Source organism: Quercus robur, chromosome 12 (genome assembly GCF_932294415.1).
Source record: "Quercus robur chromosome 12, dhQueRobu3.1, whole genome shotgun sequence".
Lineage (NCBI taxonomy): Eukaryota > Viridiplantae > Streptophyta > Magnoliopsida > Fagales > Fagaceae > Quercus > Quercus robur.
Window position 1 is genome coordinate 10,093,321 of NC_065545.1, and position 18,246 is coordinate 10,111,566.

At 38.1% G+C, this 18,246-nt stretch overlaps 1 protein-coding gene and 1 pseudogene across 2 annotated transcripts; one reads left to right on the forward strand and one right to left on the reverse strand.

Moving 5' to 3' along the window:
* The first annotated feature begins 4,735 nt into the window (after positions 1–4,735).
* On the forward strand, positions 4,736–6,809 carry LOC126707936 (2-methylpropanoate--CoA ligase CCL4-like; annotated as a pseudogene).
* An 8,828-nt stretch (positions 6,810–15,637) lies between these two features.
* On the reverse strand, positions 15,638–17,695 carry LOC126707938 (5-amino-6-(5-phospho-D-ribitylamino)uracil phosphatase, chloroplastic). Of its 2 annotated transcripts, none has more exons than XM_050407685.1 (2): positions 17,539–17,695; positions 15,638–17,002 (listed from the first exon to the last, which is right to left on the reverse strand). In XM_050407685.1, exon 2 carries the CDS (start codon positions 16,949–16,951, stop codon positions 15,809–15,811), a length of 1,143 nt encoding a protein of 380 aa, XP_050263642.1. In that variant the 5' UTR covers positions 16,952–17,002; positions 17,539–17,695; the 3' UTR covers positions 15,638–15,808. The 2 variants fall into 2 exon arrangements, with proteins under 2 accessions (XP_050263642.1, XP_050263641.1); XM_050407684.1 differs by having other exon boundaries at positions 15,638–17,052; positions 17,539–17,678.
* Between the last annotated feature and the right edge of the window lie 551 nt (positions 17,696–18,246).

An 18,246-nucleotide genomic window follows, 5' to 3' on the forward strand; every position in this document is an offset into this window, starting at 1 on the left:
GTTTTTCATTTCTCTCAAAAAAAAAAAAAACTTAATTGTTTTTCAATTATTTGAATTATTAGTTTTATTATTCAAATCATTATTTAGTTTTTTTCTTTTGTCAATGACGATGTGTTTGGAACTTTAGTTATTTTATTGTTTGGGACCCAAAGTTAAAAAAATTTTGAACTTTGGGATTAGATGTGTTTCTGTCTGTTTATTCAATGATTTGTTTGGTTTTTTTTTTTTAAATTTTATTTTATTTTATTTTATTTTTTATTTAATTGGCAACCCATTAGAAGAATATTGAACATATTATATTAGAATATAATCTTGAAAGATTGAGATTGAGTAATTTCGAACTTTTGTTTGTATTTCTATTTATATAGAGACAGGGATAGTGCCAGAATTTAGACTTAGGGGGGCAAAACATATGCTAAAAAAATTTCTTGATTTGTAATTCAATGAGACTATCTTATAAAAATTAATGTTTCTATTAGTTCTTTTTGTTATTTATTTAATTAATTTTCAAATGTTTCATCAATTTCAAACCTTATAGCTCTACTGATTGAGAATTAAAAATAACATGTAAACAAAGAGAAGATAAGAATATTTCATATTTATATAGAAAAATTCTTAAGCTACTAAAAAAACTTACAAACTCATGTATTAAAGCATGTGATTAGGTCTACTTCAACAAAAAAAAAAAAAAAAAAATGTTAATTACTTTTTTGTGAACGATGACACATCAATTTATCATATTTATCTACTAAAATTTGCAGCTCACTTTAAATAAATATTGAATACAAAACTTAGATATAGTATTTTTCACTAAGTTAAACCAATTTAACAAGTTAAATATTAGAAGTATTTTCTTAAAATTTAATAGCCACAAATGTAGCCCACTAACTTAGCAAGTCAAATAGTTGTATCCCTTAGCTTATGGCCACACACAAAAAAGAGTTAAGAGTGAGTGAGAGTAGTCTAAGTACAAATCATTCGTCTCTCTCAAATAAACATTCTAAGCAAAGTAGAGTGAGTGACTTTCCAAATATTATAGTGCCTAGTAGATTTCTTTGAGTTGCCTCTTCATTCCTCAAGAACAACATAGAACAGGATGTCAAAGAGGTTTTTTTTTTTTTTTTTTTTTTTTTATATCTCATAGTTTAAGGATTTGTTACTTGTTTTTGGGATCTTGTTTTTTGTCTGTGAAGAGGCCATCAACTAAAGTGATGGCTTTTATTTTTTGATTGGGTTCTAAGGGCCAATTTGTAAATTTTTGGGGAGAGGGGGGCCAAGAGTAATTATCTTGGACCTAAATGTTAAAAAAATTCAGAATACATGTATTATTATGATTTTAAAAAAAAATTATGGGGGAGGGCTACAGCCCCATTAGACAATGAATAGCTCCATCCCTGATTAGAGATATAGATATTTAAAAAGTATTTAGTAAAATGTATTTAATAAATATGAACTAATTTTGTGATGATTGTGTGTAAATATATGTAATAAACAGCATCCATAAATATAACTCATACATAAAGGGTCTGTTTGGATACCGTTTATTTTACTGAAAATTGAAAATACTGTAGCAAAATAATTTTAAAACGTGAACAGTAGCAAAACACTGTAGCAAATAATCTACCGTGGGTCTTCATTTGTTGGCTAAAACTGCTACAGTTTCGTGGGTCCCAGTTTTAAAATGTAAAATGCTACAAATGTGCTAGGCAAACGCACGCTAAGTGTATGTTTGGATAGTGCTGAAAAACACTTTTCAGCTGTGTCCCATGTTTTCCAATGGGTCATTTGCACTGTTCACGGAATTTGTAAGTACTTTTTTTAGCAAATTTTTTTTCAAAAATGGGTCTCACGGCACTATTCACACATTTAAAAATTATTTTGCTACAATATTTTCAGTTTTTAGTTTTTAGCAATAAGTAGTATTGTTGACACCTTATTTTGCAACCCGCATTTAACTTCACATGGAGGGTAAAAGGATAATTTCACCTTGAAAATATGCATCTTGATTCTGGTCATTAGATCCTTAATCTCATTTCACCAAAATGATCTTGATGTTGTAACGATTAAATCGACTGGCCATAAGCCCGAATCAGACCACCAAATTGAAAATTATCATCAAATCAAGTTTTAATGGCTGATATGCACCATCACAAATTGAGTCCGACTATATGTGATTATGAACAATTGATTTCAATTGGTTATAAGTATAATCAATTTGAGATCAATGATATGTCATAATTTGATTGGTTAGGACTACATTATATGGTAGGGTTGCATACACCTAATTAACTAGATAGTTAAACATTAATTATTCAATGAGTAATTTGTGCAATTATCTTTTAATTAGAGTAAATTTGGAATCAATTAAGTCTGAAATGGGAGTGATTGGAGCCATTTAATGTTAATTGAGAGCTAATTTAAGATTTATTAATGTTAATTGTGCTGAAACCATTTTCTAACAAATGACCTCTGCTCACTATTTCATCAATATCTCTCAGAATATTTTGAATTTGTAAATGAGGTTAATTTTTCCAGAAACTAGACATCCGGAGTTTCAATTTGAGTATAAGAATGAGACATTTCTGATCAGAATTGAGTCAGATATGATTTTTCAAAATTGGCTTTACAGGCTGTTACAGTAGCTATGGGAAAACCGAACTTTGCTTGCTCCTCACTCTCATCAATCTCCACATTTAATGCACCAAATTTCCCCAAAGGCTAAAATGAGGTCTAAGTTCATGATTCTTTGTCAACCCTCATTAAATGGCCTTTCATTCATATTTCCTTTACCATTACTATATAAACCCCTCATTTCCTTCATTTCAAAGGACACAAAAAACCCCCATCTCTTCTTTTCTCTTGAGTTCTAGTGAAGTTGAGTAGTCTTATCATATCTTGGTCTTCCTGAGACTCAAGGTATTGAGTGAGACTCACTCTCCCTCTCCTAACTCTTCTTTTCCTCCACCCTTAGGACCTCCATCAAGAGTCCCCTTCTCCACCATATGGATCTTGCATGAAGGTATAATCCCCTTCCCTAACTGTTTGTTTATGTTGCTATGATGAGAATTTGAGATTAAAGCATGATAATTCCCTTGAATATGTTTGAATGTTTTTAATTGTTCTTATGTGTTCATCACATGTTCATGCATATCCCTAGATTTAATCTTAAATCCACATAAAAAATATGAAAAACATGTTTGTTTAGTAATTCTTTCAAATCCTTAAATCTAGGTTATCACCATCCACATACATTCACTAGGATTTATTTTTCAATCCAAATGTAATGCTTAATAAATTGAATTAGGGTTTATCACATGTACACACATTAAATTCAATATGTAAATTGATTGATAACATATTGGATGATGTGATATGAATGTTGACCACCATAGTCTAGAAAACCAGTTTCACCGGGTAAGGTGGGTGCCTAACACCTTCCCACCTTGTAACATAGGCTCCGAGCTTAGATTAAGGGTTAGTAGATCAAATGCTTATCCATGTAATTTTCAATTTCTAGATTGTAAGTAGGAAACAAAGTCATGTACTTTATCTTAGATTGTATCTAGGACCAAAGTCATGTAATTTTCCTATGATCAATGTAAATTCAATTACAAATTAATAAAATGAGGAATTTTTCAATTTTGGTTTTCTTATTTTTTCAATAATTAAATAAGTGGCGACTTCATTGTAAAACCCTTAATCTAAGGAGGAAAATATAACTAGTCGAACCTCCATTTTGAGAGGTAATAACACTACTCCACCCATTCACGTGGGTTTAGCTCAACATCCTATAAAAACGGGCCAGGGGCGCGGTCTCTTACAAGTATCCAAACACAGTGGAGGAGGAAACTCATCATGTTTAGGTAACATGAGTCCTCCCACTCACACGTGAGGGTGGACCCTACTTGAGGGGAGGACTCATGTTAAGTCATCGAAACATGACGTTGATGTATTGTATTTTTCCTTTGTGTGTGAGTCATGTTAGGGCGTGAGAGTTGAAAATTATGTTATGGAAATAGGATATACTTAGGGTCCATTTGGATAGAACTTATTTTACTGAAACTGAAAATTGAAAATACTGTAGCAAAATAAATTTTAAATGTGTGAATAGTGCTGTGGGACTCATTTTTAATGAAAAAGTGGTTGAAAAGTGAAGTTTATGGGTCTCGTGCACTGTTCACGGGACCCACGGAACTGATAAAAAGGGCTGAAAAGTCAACAATATATGGCTACTGTTCATGAATAGTAGCCGTTTGTCCCCTAAACGCGTGTGCAGCAATAGAGAGGAAAAAAAAAAAAAAATACACGTAAACGCAAAACGCAACAACCGGATCCAAACCCACACTGATACACTTATTCTGCGTCTACGTTTGCGTTTTACTCATTTATCTATTTTTTTTAGCACGCGTTTCAGGAGCTTCATGCACTGTTACGGCTACTGTTTGTGAACAGTAGCCATAACTTTTGATTATTCTCCTATAAACAGTGCACCGTGCACTGTTCACGGTCCCACAAATCTCACATTTCATCTACTTTTTCATTAAAAATGGGTCCTATGGTACTATTCACACATTTAAAAATTATTTTGCTATAGTATTTTTAATTTTCAATTTTTAGTTTCAGCAAAATAAGATCTATCTAAACGGACCTTTAGAGAGGAGTCGCTAGATGTGTTTGAGTTAGAGACAGTGAGTGAGTGTCTGTGCCGTGAGCGTATCGGTGGGTGGATCGGTGAATGGAAGAACTAAAAGCAAGGCCAGCAAAGTCGTCTTCTCTGACTCCATTAGGTTTCTTAGAAAGAGCAGCGACTGTGTATGGTGATTGCCCTTTTATTGTCTTCAGCAACACTACCTACACCTGGTCTCAGACTCATCGTCAATGCCTCCAACTAGCCTCATCAATCGTATCACTCCGCATCATCATCAAGAGGGGCCACGACGTGGTTTCCGTCATGGCCCCCAATATCCCCGCCATGTACGAGCTCCAATTTGCAGTCCTTATGTCCGGTGCCATTTTGAGCAACATCAACACTCATCTCGAAGCTCGCACTGTTTCTACTCTCCTCATTCACAGTGAATCTAAGCTTGTCTTCGTTGACTATCTCTCACTCCCTCTCATCAGCAAAGCCATCTTTCTCTTCCCACAACACGTGAATCCCCCATGTCTCATCCTCATCACTGATGATGAGATCTCATCGATAGATGATTTCCATGACACTTACGAAGGTCTGTAGAGAAAGGTGATCCTAACTTCAAGTGGGTCTGGCCATAGAGTGAGTGGGACTTGATGATCCTAAACTACATGTCTGGGACAACCTCAGCTCCAAAAGGAGTTGTCTATAGCCACAGAGGAACAACCATCGCGGCACTTGATGGACTCATAGACTGGTCCGTACCAAAACAACCAGTTTACTTGTGGACCCTACCTATGTTTCATGGTAACGGGTGGTGTTTCTCTTGGGGCATGGCAGCAGTGGGTGGTACCAACATCTGCCTCCGAAGATTCGACGCCACCATTATCTACCGTTTGATTGAAAAGCACGGTGTGACTCACATGTGTGGTGCACCTGTGGTGCTCAACATGCTATCAAACTCTCCCACCGCCAAACCACTCAAAAACCCGGTTCAGGTACTCACAGCCAGTTCTCCACCACCAGCTACTATACTCCATAAAGCCGAGTCATTGGGTTTTGTAGTGAGTCATGGGTACGGGTTGACTGAAACAGGTAGTATTGTAGTTTCATGCGCGTGGAAATCAGAGTTGAACAAGTTTCCTGCTACAGAGAAAGCGAGGTTAAAAGTGTTAACGTATATTATGTTATGGGCTTTAGGCCCAGCTAGGATTACTTGTATAGTATACTTGTACTTGTACTACACTTTACTTGTACTGCACATATATGCCTCCTATATAAAGGTCCTAATGTATATTCTTTGATTCAGAAATACAATATAATTATTTAGTATTTCTAACAAAAAGCAAGACAAGGAGTGAGGACTATTGGAATGAGTGAAGTGGAGGTGGTGGACAAAGAGTCAGGAATGAGTGTGAAACGAGATGGGTTATCGATGGGTGAGGTAGTATTGAGAGGTGGGTGTTTGATGCTTGGTTATCTGAAAGACCCAATGGGAACCTCCAAGTGCTTGAGAGAAAATGGTTGGTTTTACACTGGGGACGTGGGAGTGATACACCCAGATGGGTATTTGGAGATCAAAGATCCGTCCAAGGATGTTATTATCAGTGGCGGAGAGAACTTGAGCAGTGTGGAGGTTGATTCAGTGCTTTACACGCATCCAGAGATTAACGAGGCGGCTGTGGTGGCTTGGCCAGATGAGTTCTGGGGTGAAACGCCATGTGCATTTGTGAGCTTGAAAGGGTCGAGTAAGAAGCCAAGTGAGAAGGAGATTATGGAGTTTTGTAGGGCAAGGTTGGCGCATTACATGGTTCCGAAGACAGTGGTGTTCAAGGATGAGCTGCCCAAGACAACTGGGAAGATTCAGAAGTTTGAGCTCAGACAGGCTAAGGCCATGGGATCCCCAAGAACGCCGAGTCGGATGTAGCTACCTGCGTACTCTGAAGAAAATCAATGAGTTGTTGCTTGAGTCAGACTCGCACAAGTTACTCATCGTCGTCATTGATGATCATCTTCTCTACCTATTAATAATTAAATCATAAGAAAAATGTTGTGATTGTGTGATCGCTTATGTGTCACATATATGCTTTAGGTAAACGTTCGGTGTCACTGTAATGGCTTGCACTGTTTCTGCCAAAATAACAATAATGGCTTGCGTAGTATTAATTGCATGTTTAAGTTTCTGTGCATTTCGTTTTTCTGAACTGAAGTAATTTGACATGATCCGATTTCCATAAGTGAATCAATATTACTTTGGTTTTTTTTTTTTTTTAAAGGTTCATACTTCATAAGTGATTGATTAGCTCATGTGCTTTTTTTTTTTTTTTGGTAAATAAGGATAACATATATTAAACTAAAAAGGCAGTACAAAGAAGTCCAGATATTTAGCTTATACAGTGAATCGGATATCTAGTAGTTTTGTCTGCAAGGTCTAAAGACAAAATGGATCACTATTCTAGGAACAAACAAAATTTTAGTGATCAGTCCCTGTTGGTGCAGATTGCTAAAGTCTGAAAGAAAGGTTCTGTCCATCCACCCAGCCTAGCCTTCTTGACATAGTTGCAAATCTGAACTAAATATTTATCATCGCTAATAACATATAGCCTCTGATATCCCATATCCTTTGCTTTCATTAGAGCTAACAAAAGAGCTTCCTGGGCTGCTTGATGGCGAGTTTTAACTCCACTCCTTCTGGTTCTTTTGTTCTTGGTAGCTGCTACCTTTATCAAAAGTTGCCAATTTTGTCTGCAATCCTTTGTTCTATTCCTGCTTCTTTGACAATGATTGTGCCCCTTATACAAATTAAAAGCCTCCTTGAACCTGCAAATAAAAGATTGAGATGTGAGAATTACTTCTACAGGATTAGGAGTTTTGTGCAGAACCAAGTTCATGTGCTTTTTCTAATAGTCAAGAAATAAGATTGGTTCATAGACCTTATTGTGACATGACCCATGCTTTTTATTTGTGTAAAAGATTTTCAAACAAGCGGATAACAGAAATGGGCACAGGGCTTGTCTTAGAACTTCTCCAATAGATAGTCTATATCTATTTTTTGGAAAGAAAACTCCATTGTTCACCCACTGTTCACCCTCCAATAGATTCTCTCAATTCAAAATTTTTTCAAATTTTTTTTGAAGTTGCTATAGTGCTTCTCTAGATACAGAGAACACTGTGGCAACTCCAAATGAATTTTTATACTTAAAAAAGTCATACATTTCAATAAAAAAAAAAAAATATTTCTCTCTCCTCTCACAGCTACAAACACAATGGCTACAAACACAACAATCTTTCTCTCAAACATCTCTAAACTCAAGCATAATCAGATTATTAGAATATAAACTCAAAAACACAATTTTAAAATTAATCAAATCATAACAATAAAAGCAAAAAAAAAAAAAAAAAAAAAAAAAAAAAGAAGAAGAAGAAGAAAGAAGACAGAAGACAGAAGCCATCTAACCTATCAGGACTGCGTTGAGGACGAAGATGAGCGACGGCTCTAGGCTGGGCCAATTGCTTTGGGACAAAGATGACCCATCTGGATTGTGTTGGGGACGAATATTCTGAAATCAAGTAAAAAAAAAAAAAAAAAGAACGAGAGAACTGGAGAAAAAAAAAAAAAAAAAAGAGAGAATGAGAGCTGCTAGAATATTCTTGAATGAGGGAGAAAAAGAAAATAAAAGAGGGGGGTGGGGATAGAGATAGGACAACGTGTGTGGAGGAGGAAAACGAGATAAAAAAGAAATGAAACGTATGGATGAAATGAAATGAGAGAAAGGAGAAATAATGAAAAGAATAAAAAAAATCCTAATTGAGAAATATTACCACAATATTTTCACAATAAATTTTAAGTAACAGATTGTTATTAGTTAATATTTGTGAGTAAAAAAAAAATTTCAGTGGTGGGTTCAAATTAGAACTAGTAACAACTTTTCACATAAATTTTGTTGTGAAAGTATTGCAAAAAATGTTGTGAACGTAATACTTTTCATTGAAAAATATAATAGTTGGGATGAATATAGGAAGAATAAAAAATGAATGAAGAAATAATATTTAAATGAGATAAAGAATGGGATAGAGAATCTGTTGAAAAGTATATTTGAAAAAGTAAGTAGTTAAAAGGTAAAAATTACTGTTCATTCTTCAGACAATACAAAAATTTGAAGAATCTACTGGTGATGCTCTTAGATACTGCAATATCCAGAATATTGACTGTATGCTAGTGCTAGCAGAAGCTTTTGCCTTTAAATAGGGGCAGGCCTGCCCTTAAAGGCAGTATATTCAAATCGGTTCTTTTTGTTACACTTAAATAATATTATAGTGTTTAATATTTTATATATATTGTGGGGCTTGAAATTTGGAATCCCGGCCCACTTCACATTAAGGGCCCAAAGCCCAAGCCGAGGAGCCCTACTGCCGAGGAGGTATGAGGAGAACCCCTTGATGGCCCAATAATACAGCCGAGGACAACCTCACGCTCAACGCCTCACAAAACGCCTGAAGAAAAGGACAAACTCAGTACAAGAGCAGTACAAGTTAGAAAGCTGCCAACACCATAACGTGGAGCCCAGCACCTGACAAGCCCATACCCCATACCATGCTATCCAGCTTTTCCCAACCACTTTGACGTGAAGATTGATAGGACGAGTAACTGCCCCAAACAAGGAGAAACTGACACGTAGATGAAGAAGGGAAATCGAATACTAGTATAAAAGGGAAAAAAGGAGGAAGGAGGAAAGGGGCCCCCGGGAAAAGGAGGAAGAAAAAGGAGGAATGGTGAGAATGTAATGCTCCTCGGACTAATTCCGAGGAGTCAAACCTTTCAAACTACGTTGACGCAAGGCTCAGCTTTGTAGTCCAAACTCATCTTTGTATGATCGCTTATGAAACCGGGACCAGACCGAAACCCAACGCCCAAAGGCAGGCTTTTCCAAACCCACTCTCTACAAATCATATTGTTCGGGCCCTTTACACACGAGCCCAACGTCATCCTTGGGTCGTTAAAAATCGTGTCCCTACAATTGGCGCCGTCTGTGGGAAGGCTTGCGCATTGGCCCAGGTGGCGGTGGAGTCAACTCTCTAGCAAGTAGAGCTTCGCGGGGTTTCCTCCATCTCCAGCGACATGCAGTTGTTGCTCCGACATAAACTTCTGCTAGGGGCTACGCCTTGCAGTGCCAACGACGCGGGCAGCTCTAGGGGCTTCCGGCCTCAAGCCAACTCTCCCCGCCATGGTTTAGGGGCTGACCTTCGAAAAACAAATAAATATAGAGAAAAAATTACTCAAAAGAAAACTTACCAGTTTTGGACAGAACCAAGGTCTTGCATGGTCCTCGGACTCAAGCCTATGGGGAAACCAAGTACACAAAGAAAAAACTACAAGTTTTGGACAGAACCAAAGCCTTGCATGGTCCTCGGACTCAAGCCTATGGGGAAACCAAGTACTCAAAAGAAAAATTACAAGTTTTGGACAGAACCAAGGCCTTGCATGGTCCTCAGACTCAAGCCTATGGGGAAACCAACTACTCAAAAGAAAAATTACAAGTTTTGGACAGAACCAAGGCCTTGCATGGTCCTCGGACTCAAGCCTATGGGGAAACCAAGTACTCAAAAGAAAAATTACAAGTTTTGGACAGAACCAAGGCCTTGTATGGTCCTCGGACTTAAGCCTATGGGGAAACCAAGTACTCAAAAGAAAAATTACAAGTTTTGGACAGAACCAAGGCCTTGCATGGTCTTCGGACTCAAGCCTATGGGGAAACCAAGTACTCAAAAGAAAAATTACAAGTTTTGGACAGAACCAAGGCCTTACATGGTCCTCGGACTCAAGCCTATGGGGAAACCAAGTACACAGGAAAAACTACAAGTTTTGGACAGAACCAAGGTCTTGCATGGTCCTCGGACTCAAGCCTATGGGGAAAAACTACAAGTTTTGGACAGAACCAAGACCTTGCATGGTCCTCAAACTCAAGCCTATGGGGAAACCAAGTACTCAAAAGAAAAATTACAAGTTTTGGACAGAACCAAGGCCTTGCATGGTCCTCGGACTCAAGCCTATGGGGAAACCAAGTACTCAAAAGAAAAATTACAAGTTTTGGACAGAACCAAGGCCTTGCATGGTTCTCGGACTCAAGCCTATGGGGAAACCAAGTACTCAAAAGAAAAATTACAAGTTTTGGACAGAACCAAGGCCTTGCATGGTCCTCGGACTCAAGCCTATGAGGAAACCAAGTACTCAAAAGAAAAATTACAAGTTTTGGACAGAACCAAGGCCTTGCATGGTCTTCGGACTCAAGCCTATGGGGAAACCAAGTACTCAAAAGAAAAATTACAAGTTTTGGACAGAACCAAGGCCTTGCATGGTCCTCGGACTCAAGCCTATGGGGAAACCAAGTACACAGGAAAAACTACAAGTTTTGGACAGAACCAAGGCCTTGCATGGTCCTCGGACTCAAGCCTATGGGGAAACCAAGTACTCAAAAGAAAAATTACAAGTTTTGGACAGAACCAAGGCCTTGCATGGTCTTCGGACTCAAGCCTATGGGGAAACCAAGTACTTAGAAGGGACAATACGGGGATTGGACACAACCTGGACGTTATATGACCCTTAGAATCTATCCCGCGAACGAGTTCCCCATTGATAAGTGAGCTAATCCCAAGGCTGCATGGATTCCCCAGCCTATCTTCGGATCCTCGGTACCTGAGGAATTGGTATGACTGCAATATAGTGCCATACGTGGTCAGAACGCAGTTAGAGTCCCTTGCTGCTCGGTTACCCCCTTGGATGAATTATTTAGAGTTTATCGTTCTCGGACGGTCTCCTCGCACGTATTACGGAATATTCAGCTATTATCTCGGTTAGTTTCCTGAGTTTAATTTACTGTGAATTATCGTTATTATGCCTGGTAATGTCGGTAAATTAGAATTAGTCGGATTATGTTTCAAGGTTTCCTGCTCTAAGTATCATTGAAGAAAAACACACATGGAGCACACCTATTCACAAAGTAGTTGTTGCAAAAAAGAAAAATATTCAAAACAAGTAAATAAATTCCTCTTTTATTAAGACAAAGAAATAGTACAGCGTACAATGAAAAGCTGGAATAAGCTTATATTAAAGCTAACTACATAAGCGAAAAGAAAGATACAAGAGAATAAAGAGAAAGCCGAGGAAGTAGTACAGAGGAGAGGTTGGCTGCTGTTTCAAGACGTTGTTCAAGGAAAACCATTCCTCAACATTTTTACATGCCTATAACTCAGGCAGCCAAAGAGCCCAACTCGGGGCCTGCACCGTTGAAGAAAAGGTGTAGAGAGCCCGACTTCGGGCTAGCGGAGCTGAAAAAAAGATGCAGGGAACCCAACTTGAGGCCAGCACCGTTGAAGAAAAGGTGCAGGCAGCCGGAAGTTGATGGACCTTCATGGAACCACGCCTGCGGTATCGCAGACGGCGCTGATGGCGGAAAACCTTTCTTCTGACACACCAAAAATCTGGTGTGACCAGAACCTGCTTCGGATTTTGACTGAAAGAGGGGAGGGTACCGTTCCCACCATATCCAAGCGGGAGGACACCTTAAATCTGTGCCTCCCCTGCCCAGACTACATCACTTTAAGTCTTGGAAGGGTCCGGTGCCTTTGTGGCGGGTGAAGTTCCTCCACCTCCACCCAAGCCTCAAACATATTGCACTAAGGGAGGACGACACTGGATGTGGGAACCGGTTATGGATCAAAGGTTATGGTTTTGAAGGGAGCAGAAGGGTTTAAATGCCAGAAGAATAACCACCTATCCTGCTTATATAAAGGGTAAGGTGGTGTCATTTAATTTGAGCAGATTCCCAAGAAACGTTGCGGACAAGGCAGCTCTGGCACAATTTCCAACACCATCCTCCACCACAAGATTTAAAGGTCCTCGTGAAGGCGCGCCTCGAATACTGAAATGATAAAGGGCACTGCGCGGATGAAGAATAAAGTAATGCCTCTTAATTTGGCACATCTCCCATGCAAGTGGAAGAACACAAGCAGCAATAAGGTACGGAACTTGAACAAATCACGAGGTGGGCTCAGCATCACCAAAACCCTCCTTCCTAACTAAAAAGTCGGGAAGCAGGATTTCGAGGGGCTATTGTGGGGCCTGAAATTTGGAATCCCGGCCCACTTCATATTAAGGGCCCAAAGCCTAAGCCGAGGAGCTCTACTATCGAGGAGGTATGAGGAGAACCCCTTGATGGCCCAATAATACAGCCGAGGACAACCTCACGCTCAACGCCTCACAAAACGCCTGAAGAAAAGGACAAATTCAGTACAAGAGCAGTACAAGCTAGAAAGCTGCCAACACCATAACGTGGAGCCCAGCACCTGACAAGCCCATACCCCATACCATGCTATCCAGCTTTTCCCAACCACTCTGACGTGAAGATTGATAGGACGAGTAACTGCCCCAAACAAGGAGAAACTGACACGTAGATGAAGAAGGGAAATCGAATACTAGTATAAAAGGGAAAAAAGGAGGAAGGAGGAAAGGGGCCCCCAGGAAAAGGAGGAAGAAAAAGGAGGAATGGTGAGAATGTAATGCTCCTCGGACTAATTCCGAGGAGTCAAACCTTTCAAACTACGTTGATGCAAGGCTCAGCTTTGCAGTCCAAACTCATCTTTGTATGATCGCTCATGAAACCGGGACCAGACCGAAACCCAGCGCCCAAAGGCAGGCCTTTCCAAACCCACTCTCTACAAATCATATTGTTCGGGCCCTTTACACATAAGCCCAACGTCATCCTTGAGTCGTTAAAAATCGTGTCCCTACATATATATACATATATTCTTTTTTTGGGGATAAAATTTTAAAATTTTAAAATTATAATAAATTTTACTGCAAAAATTTTTATAAACAATATAGCAAGGAATTTGATAAGTAATACTTTATGAAGATAATAAACAAGTATTTGAATGAATAATGCTAAGGATATTATAAATTTTTTACAATACGAGATTTATAAACATGTATCACCAATCACAAAAAATAATTCAAATATGCATCTAATAGATTCTTGAAGTCTACAAATCATATTAATTGTTACATCAATTTGTAAAGGTGAAGTAAAATTTATAGCATTTTCCTATGAACTATTTTTTTGTAATTAATAACACATATTTATAAGTCCTATGTATTTGAAATTGTCTTATCTCTAACATTACTCAATTCTTTAAAACTTCTTAAAAGTAGAAGGAAAATGTAAAATTATTATTTTTTTTTCCATATCTCCAAAAAACAATTTTTTTTTTTAAATAAATCAAATTTTATCCCAAATTTGGAGTCTTCCTTTAGTAGGGGGCCCTAGGCGATGGCCTAGGCCTAGGGCCAGCCCTGAATGGGCATTACAGGTAGCAAAAACCATTGAAGCCACAAATGCGCGAGTAGAAAGGTATTGCCTTGAATGTTTAGACTGTAGAGGCCCAAATTTTGCTCAGATCCAATGCTGTCAGTTAGAATATTACAGGAGTAGTGGAGGATTGTCTTGATACTTGTTTGTTTTCTTGGACCCTTAGGAGTTCTAACAGAGCACCTCATGGGCTCTTCAAAATTTTGTTGAAGCTTGGCTTCCCCTTCCAGGCCCCTCTCCTTTTTGTGTTGTGGTGGAGGAAGAGGATTCCTAAAGCCTCCTCCTCCCCCCCAACTTTTGTGTGTGTGTGTGGCTTTTCTCTGGTTTTTATGTAGTAGCTTTCCTTCTTCAATAATATTTTCAATTCATCAATTAAACAAAAAAGAAGAAGAAAAGAGTAAACTTATTCATGAGCTTGATACAACAGCGGAAACGATGCAAATCCATTTTGAAACCAGAAGAGCAATGTTTTAAATGACAATGAAGGTGATGAACAAAGCTAGATTTCAGCTTTTTAAAAAAGTTTTCTTTACAAGCGATAGAATAATAAAAAATTCCAAATACCATAATTCCCGAGAATGTGAATGTCTGTATTTGCCTTCTTAATTTTATTGAATTAACCATGGCAAACAAACATTCCCGGAACGATCCATTTTGAAATTAATGGCCATTCTTCTCCACAAAATTATCAAAAACACCAAAGTATTGACCTGCTAAAGATCCGCCAGGGTTGTAAACTTGCAAACAATTTTTTTGAAAAAAAATGTAACTTGAAAAAAGGCAAATTATATATATAGGGCAAATTACACTTTTCCACCTAAACTTTCACCCCATTTACAATCCCCCATTGATAGCTTGGAGGACATTGTAAATGGGGAGACAATTTGGTGGTAAAAACAGAATATAATTTCCCCAATATAAAAGGCATATTAACTAAAACCCGCTACACTTAACTAGTTTTGCATCCATCAGTAGATCATAAATTCTCATTCGTGCCAAATCTTAAGTCAATTCATTCCAGTAGCTCACGCTTATTTATATAAAAAATTTGATTATAAGAATGAAATAGTTGCTGATTACTTGACAATTTTGGCAAGCGTGACAAGTGAAGCCCAACATACAGCAGCAAAAAAGTAAAAACAGAGGCATGCGGAAAACCACAACCCCATGAACACTGATCTTCAAAGAATATATATAACCATCACTATAGCTTTTCAACAAACCAGGATGCTGTAAAACAATCTCACAAGAAGAATTGCCATGCAGTAAGCAGCTACAGTTATAACAGCAGATGTTTTCTATTATTTCAAAGATTGGTTATGTTGAAGTTTCTATTTGTTTAACAGAAAAAAATAATATTCTTCTGAAAAGAAACGGCACTTCTTGCTTTCTAGAAGTCTAATGAATAATACTGTGCTGACCAGCAAGCTATGTGCCCTTTAGGCTTTAATATATATCCCTAACATAAATCTAAGAAATGTACAAGCAGAGACTGATTTTATGGTAATTACATCTTTAACAATAAGCTCATCATCTTCCTGTCTATCCTATTACCAATTAAAGATTCAGTAATCAATTTTCCAATTACAATTGGTTCAATTGTTCTAAAAGTTGTATTGCGAGAGAAGCACCACCAAAGAAATGTGGGAAATTCCAAATGCTTATTGTATAGAAAGTACATACATGATGACAATAAAGTAGTCCAATGCAGACCACCTTTTTTTCCCCTCTTTTTTTTTTCTTATACACAGTAACATAGAACTATTATCATCAAGAATCAGATTAAGAATATAGAACTGTACATTTTATGGGGTTACCAGAACTTATCATCAAATTCTGTCAAGGTTGATGAAGATGTTTCAACCTTTTCCTCCTCCAGCTCCAACTCTGGCTCTCCAGGCCCAAATTCAGCAGATTCAATAGCAGCAAGATTCTTCAAATCAACCACTGAAAGTTCATCTAGGTGCCTCACCACCAAGTCTGCAGCCCCAAGCTCATAGACAGGATGCTTGCTAGCAACAGCAACACACTTCATCTGCGCATCATGGGCAGCCTCCACTGTCTGATTTGAGTTCCCAAACACAATGCACCGCTCAGGAATATATTTTAGAAGCTGTGCTGCATACATAAACATCTCTGGATCAGGTTTCCCCCTGTGAACATCCTCTGCAGCTACAATCACAGTAAAGTGGCCTTCAATGCCAATTGTTCCAATTGCAGTCTCGAGAGTTTTTCTAGGACGCGTAGAAACCAATGCCATGGGTATCTTGTAATGCATCAAGATATTCACAAACTCTCTTGACCCAGCTCGTAGACTATAAATCCCGCCTTGTAAAGCCTGGTATATCTCTTCTTTCCTATCAGCCATTCTTCTCACTTGAGCTGGGTCTCTTGACCAGCACAGAACTTCAGATATCGCCTGCTCATTCTTCATGCCTTCTACTCTTCTAAGAATAAAAGCTGGGGGAGGAGATTTTCCTTCTTCTTGAGAAAGAGCCAGCCAAGCTTGCTTCTCAAGATCAGGATTATCTTCAATTAAGACTCCTTCCCATTCAAATATGGCACCTAACCAACCAGATCCCATTCTTTCTTGTCTAAGGAGGGGATTGTGTAGTGAAGGATTGTCAGCTTTGTTCTCGGGTGGCCACAAACCAGGTTTTCGGTCAAAGTCATTGTCAAATTCATAATTCCAGTCACTAGGAATTCTCTCTTCTCTGAACGAATATGCCTCTTTAGTCAGCTCCATTGCCAAGGCCTTAATTGATGAAATTTCCAACCGATCAGCTCTCAATCTTGGCAAAGTAGGAGAAGCAACAAGCCTTCCACCAAGAAATTCTGTAATCGGGAACCAGCAGTTACCCAAAGATCTCCATTTGCATGAAAGATCCTTGACAAAAGTCCCTTGACACAATGGTCGATGCCCAAGAATGGATGTTGTAGCAATCGATTCAGCCATTCTTAAAAAGTGTCAACCACTCAAAACCCACTTAGAATTTAGCAAATTCCCCTAATGAAACAGACCCTTTTAAGCTCTTGGTGAATTGAACAGAAAATGACCTATATACCCAACTGGGATTCTTAGCAATAAAGTCTAACCTTCTTTAACAGAAAACCAACTCACACATGAAAATACCACAAACAACTTATATACTAGTTAAAGATACCATCTTTTTGTGAGAAAACAAAGGGGTAAAGAACAAAGCAGCCTTCCCACAACAAAAATACAAACTTTATAGTCAAAGAACCACCACAAACATCCCCTTCAAGCAAAACTATGCATATGCCATTAATCCAAAACCCCAAATTAACAAAGATAAACTACCAAATAGCTATTAAATTCAATCCCCAGAAGTGTAAACAGGAAAATAAAAATCAATATAGTACCAAAACAAAGACTTCCAGCAATATATGCATCAGAGACCCACCAAGTTTCATATAAAAAGCAACTCTTATTATCTCTATATATATACAAATTATGACTATGTATATACAAAGAGAAACTGAAAGGAAAAAAGATGAAGAAAAAACAGAAAAATAACTGACCGTTGAAGAAGAATTGGACGGCTAAGATATTAGAGACACACAGAGAAAGAGAGGGTCTGATTCTTCAGGAAGGATTAGATGAATATCTCTCACTATCTCTCTCTCTCTCTCTCCAATTCTTTCTTGAAGAAGAAATGAAAAATGTGTCTCTATTTTTTTGTGGTTTATAACTTCGACAACGGAGACCTGTCATGCCGGTGATAGCCACCGGATGAAGGGACACGTGTAGGTGAGTGAATTCATTAACTGTTTGGGGGGTCACTTGCCACAAGCCTGTGATGATAGCCGCTCCTTCGTTGTTCGAGCTATGCGCCAGGTTTAGCTAATTATTTACAGAAATGCCATTATTCCTGTGAATAATTAGCTAAGCCGCGCACCTCTATGGCAGGAGTCCTTTGACCCATTACTCGTGCGAGTCTAATGGTTGTGGTTTGAGTCACGGCGTTTCAGTTTAAAATGTTGTGTCCACATAGATAGCTCTAAGTAGATTTGGTGATCCCACGCCATAGAATTCTAGTTTACGTGGACTAAGGAAATGATAATGAGCAGTATGAGCCATTTTTTAATTCATAAAAAAAGTACTGCCATTATTAGAATTTTTTTATTAATTTTTTTTAAAGGTTTGAAACCGCGATTCCTAATTCCTATCCTCTGTGAACAAATGCTAAGATTGCTACTTTTTTCCAATTCATTATGTGGCAAGTTATA

Coding starts and splice junctions, on each gene's coding strand:
- LOC126707938 (XM_050407685.1), bottom strand. CDS start 16,951: ATGGCTGAATCGATTGCTACAACATCCATTCTTGGGCATCGACCATTG.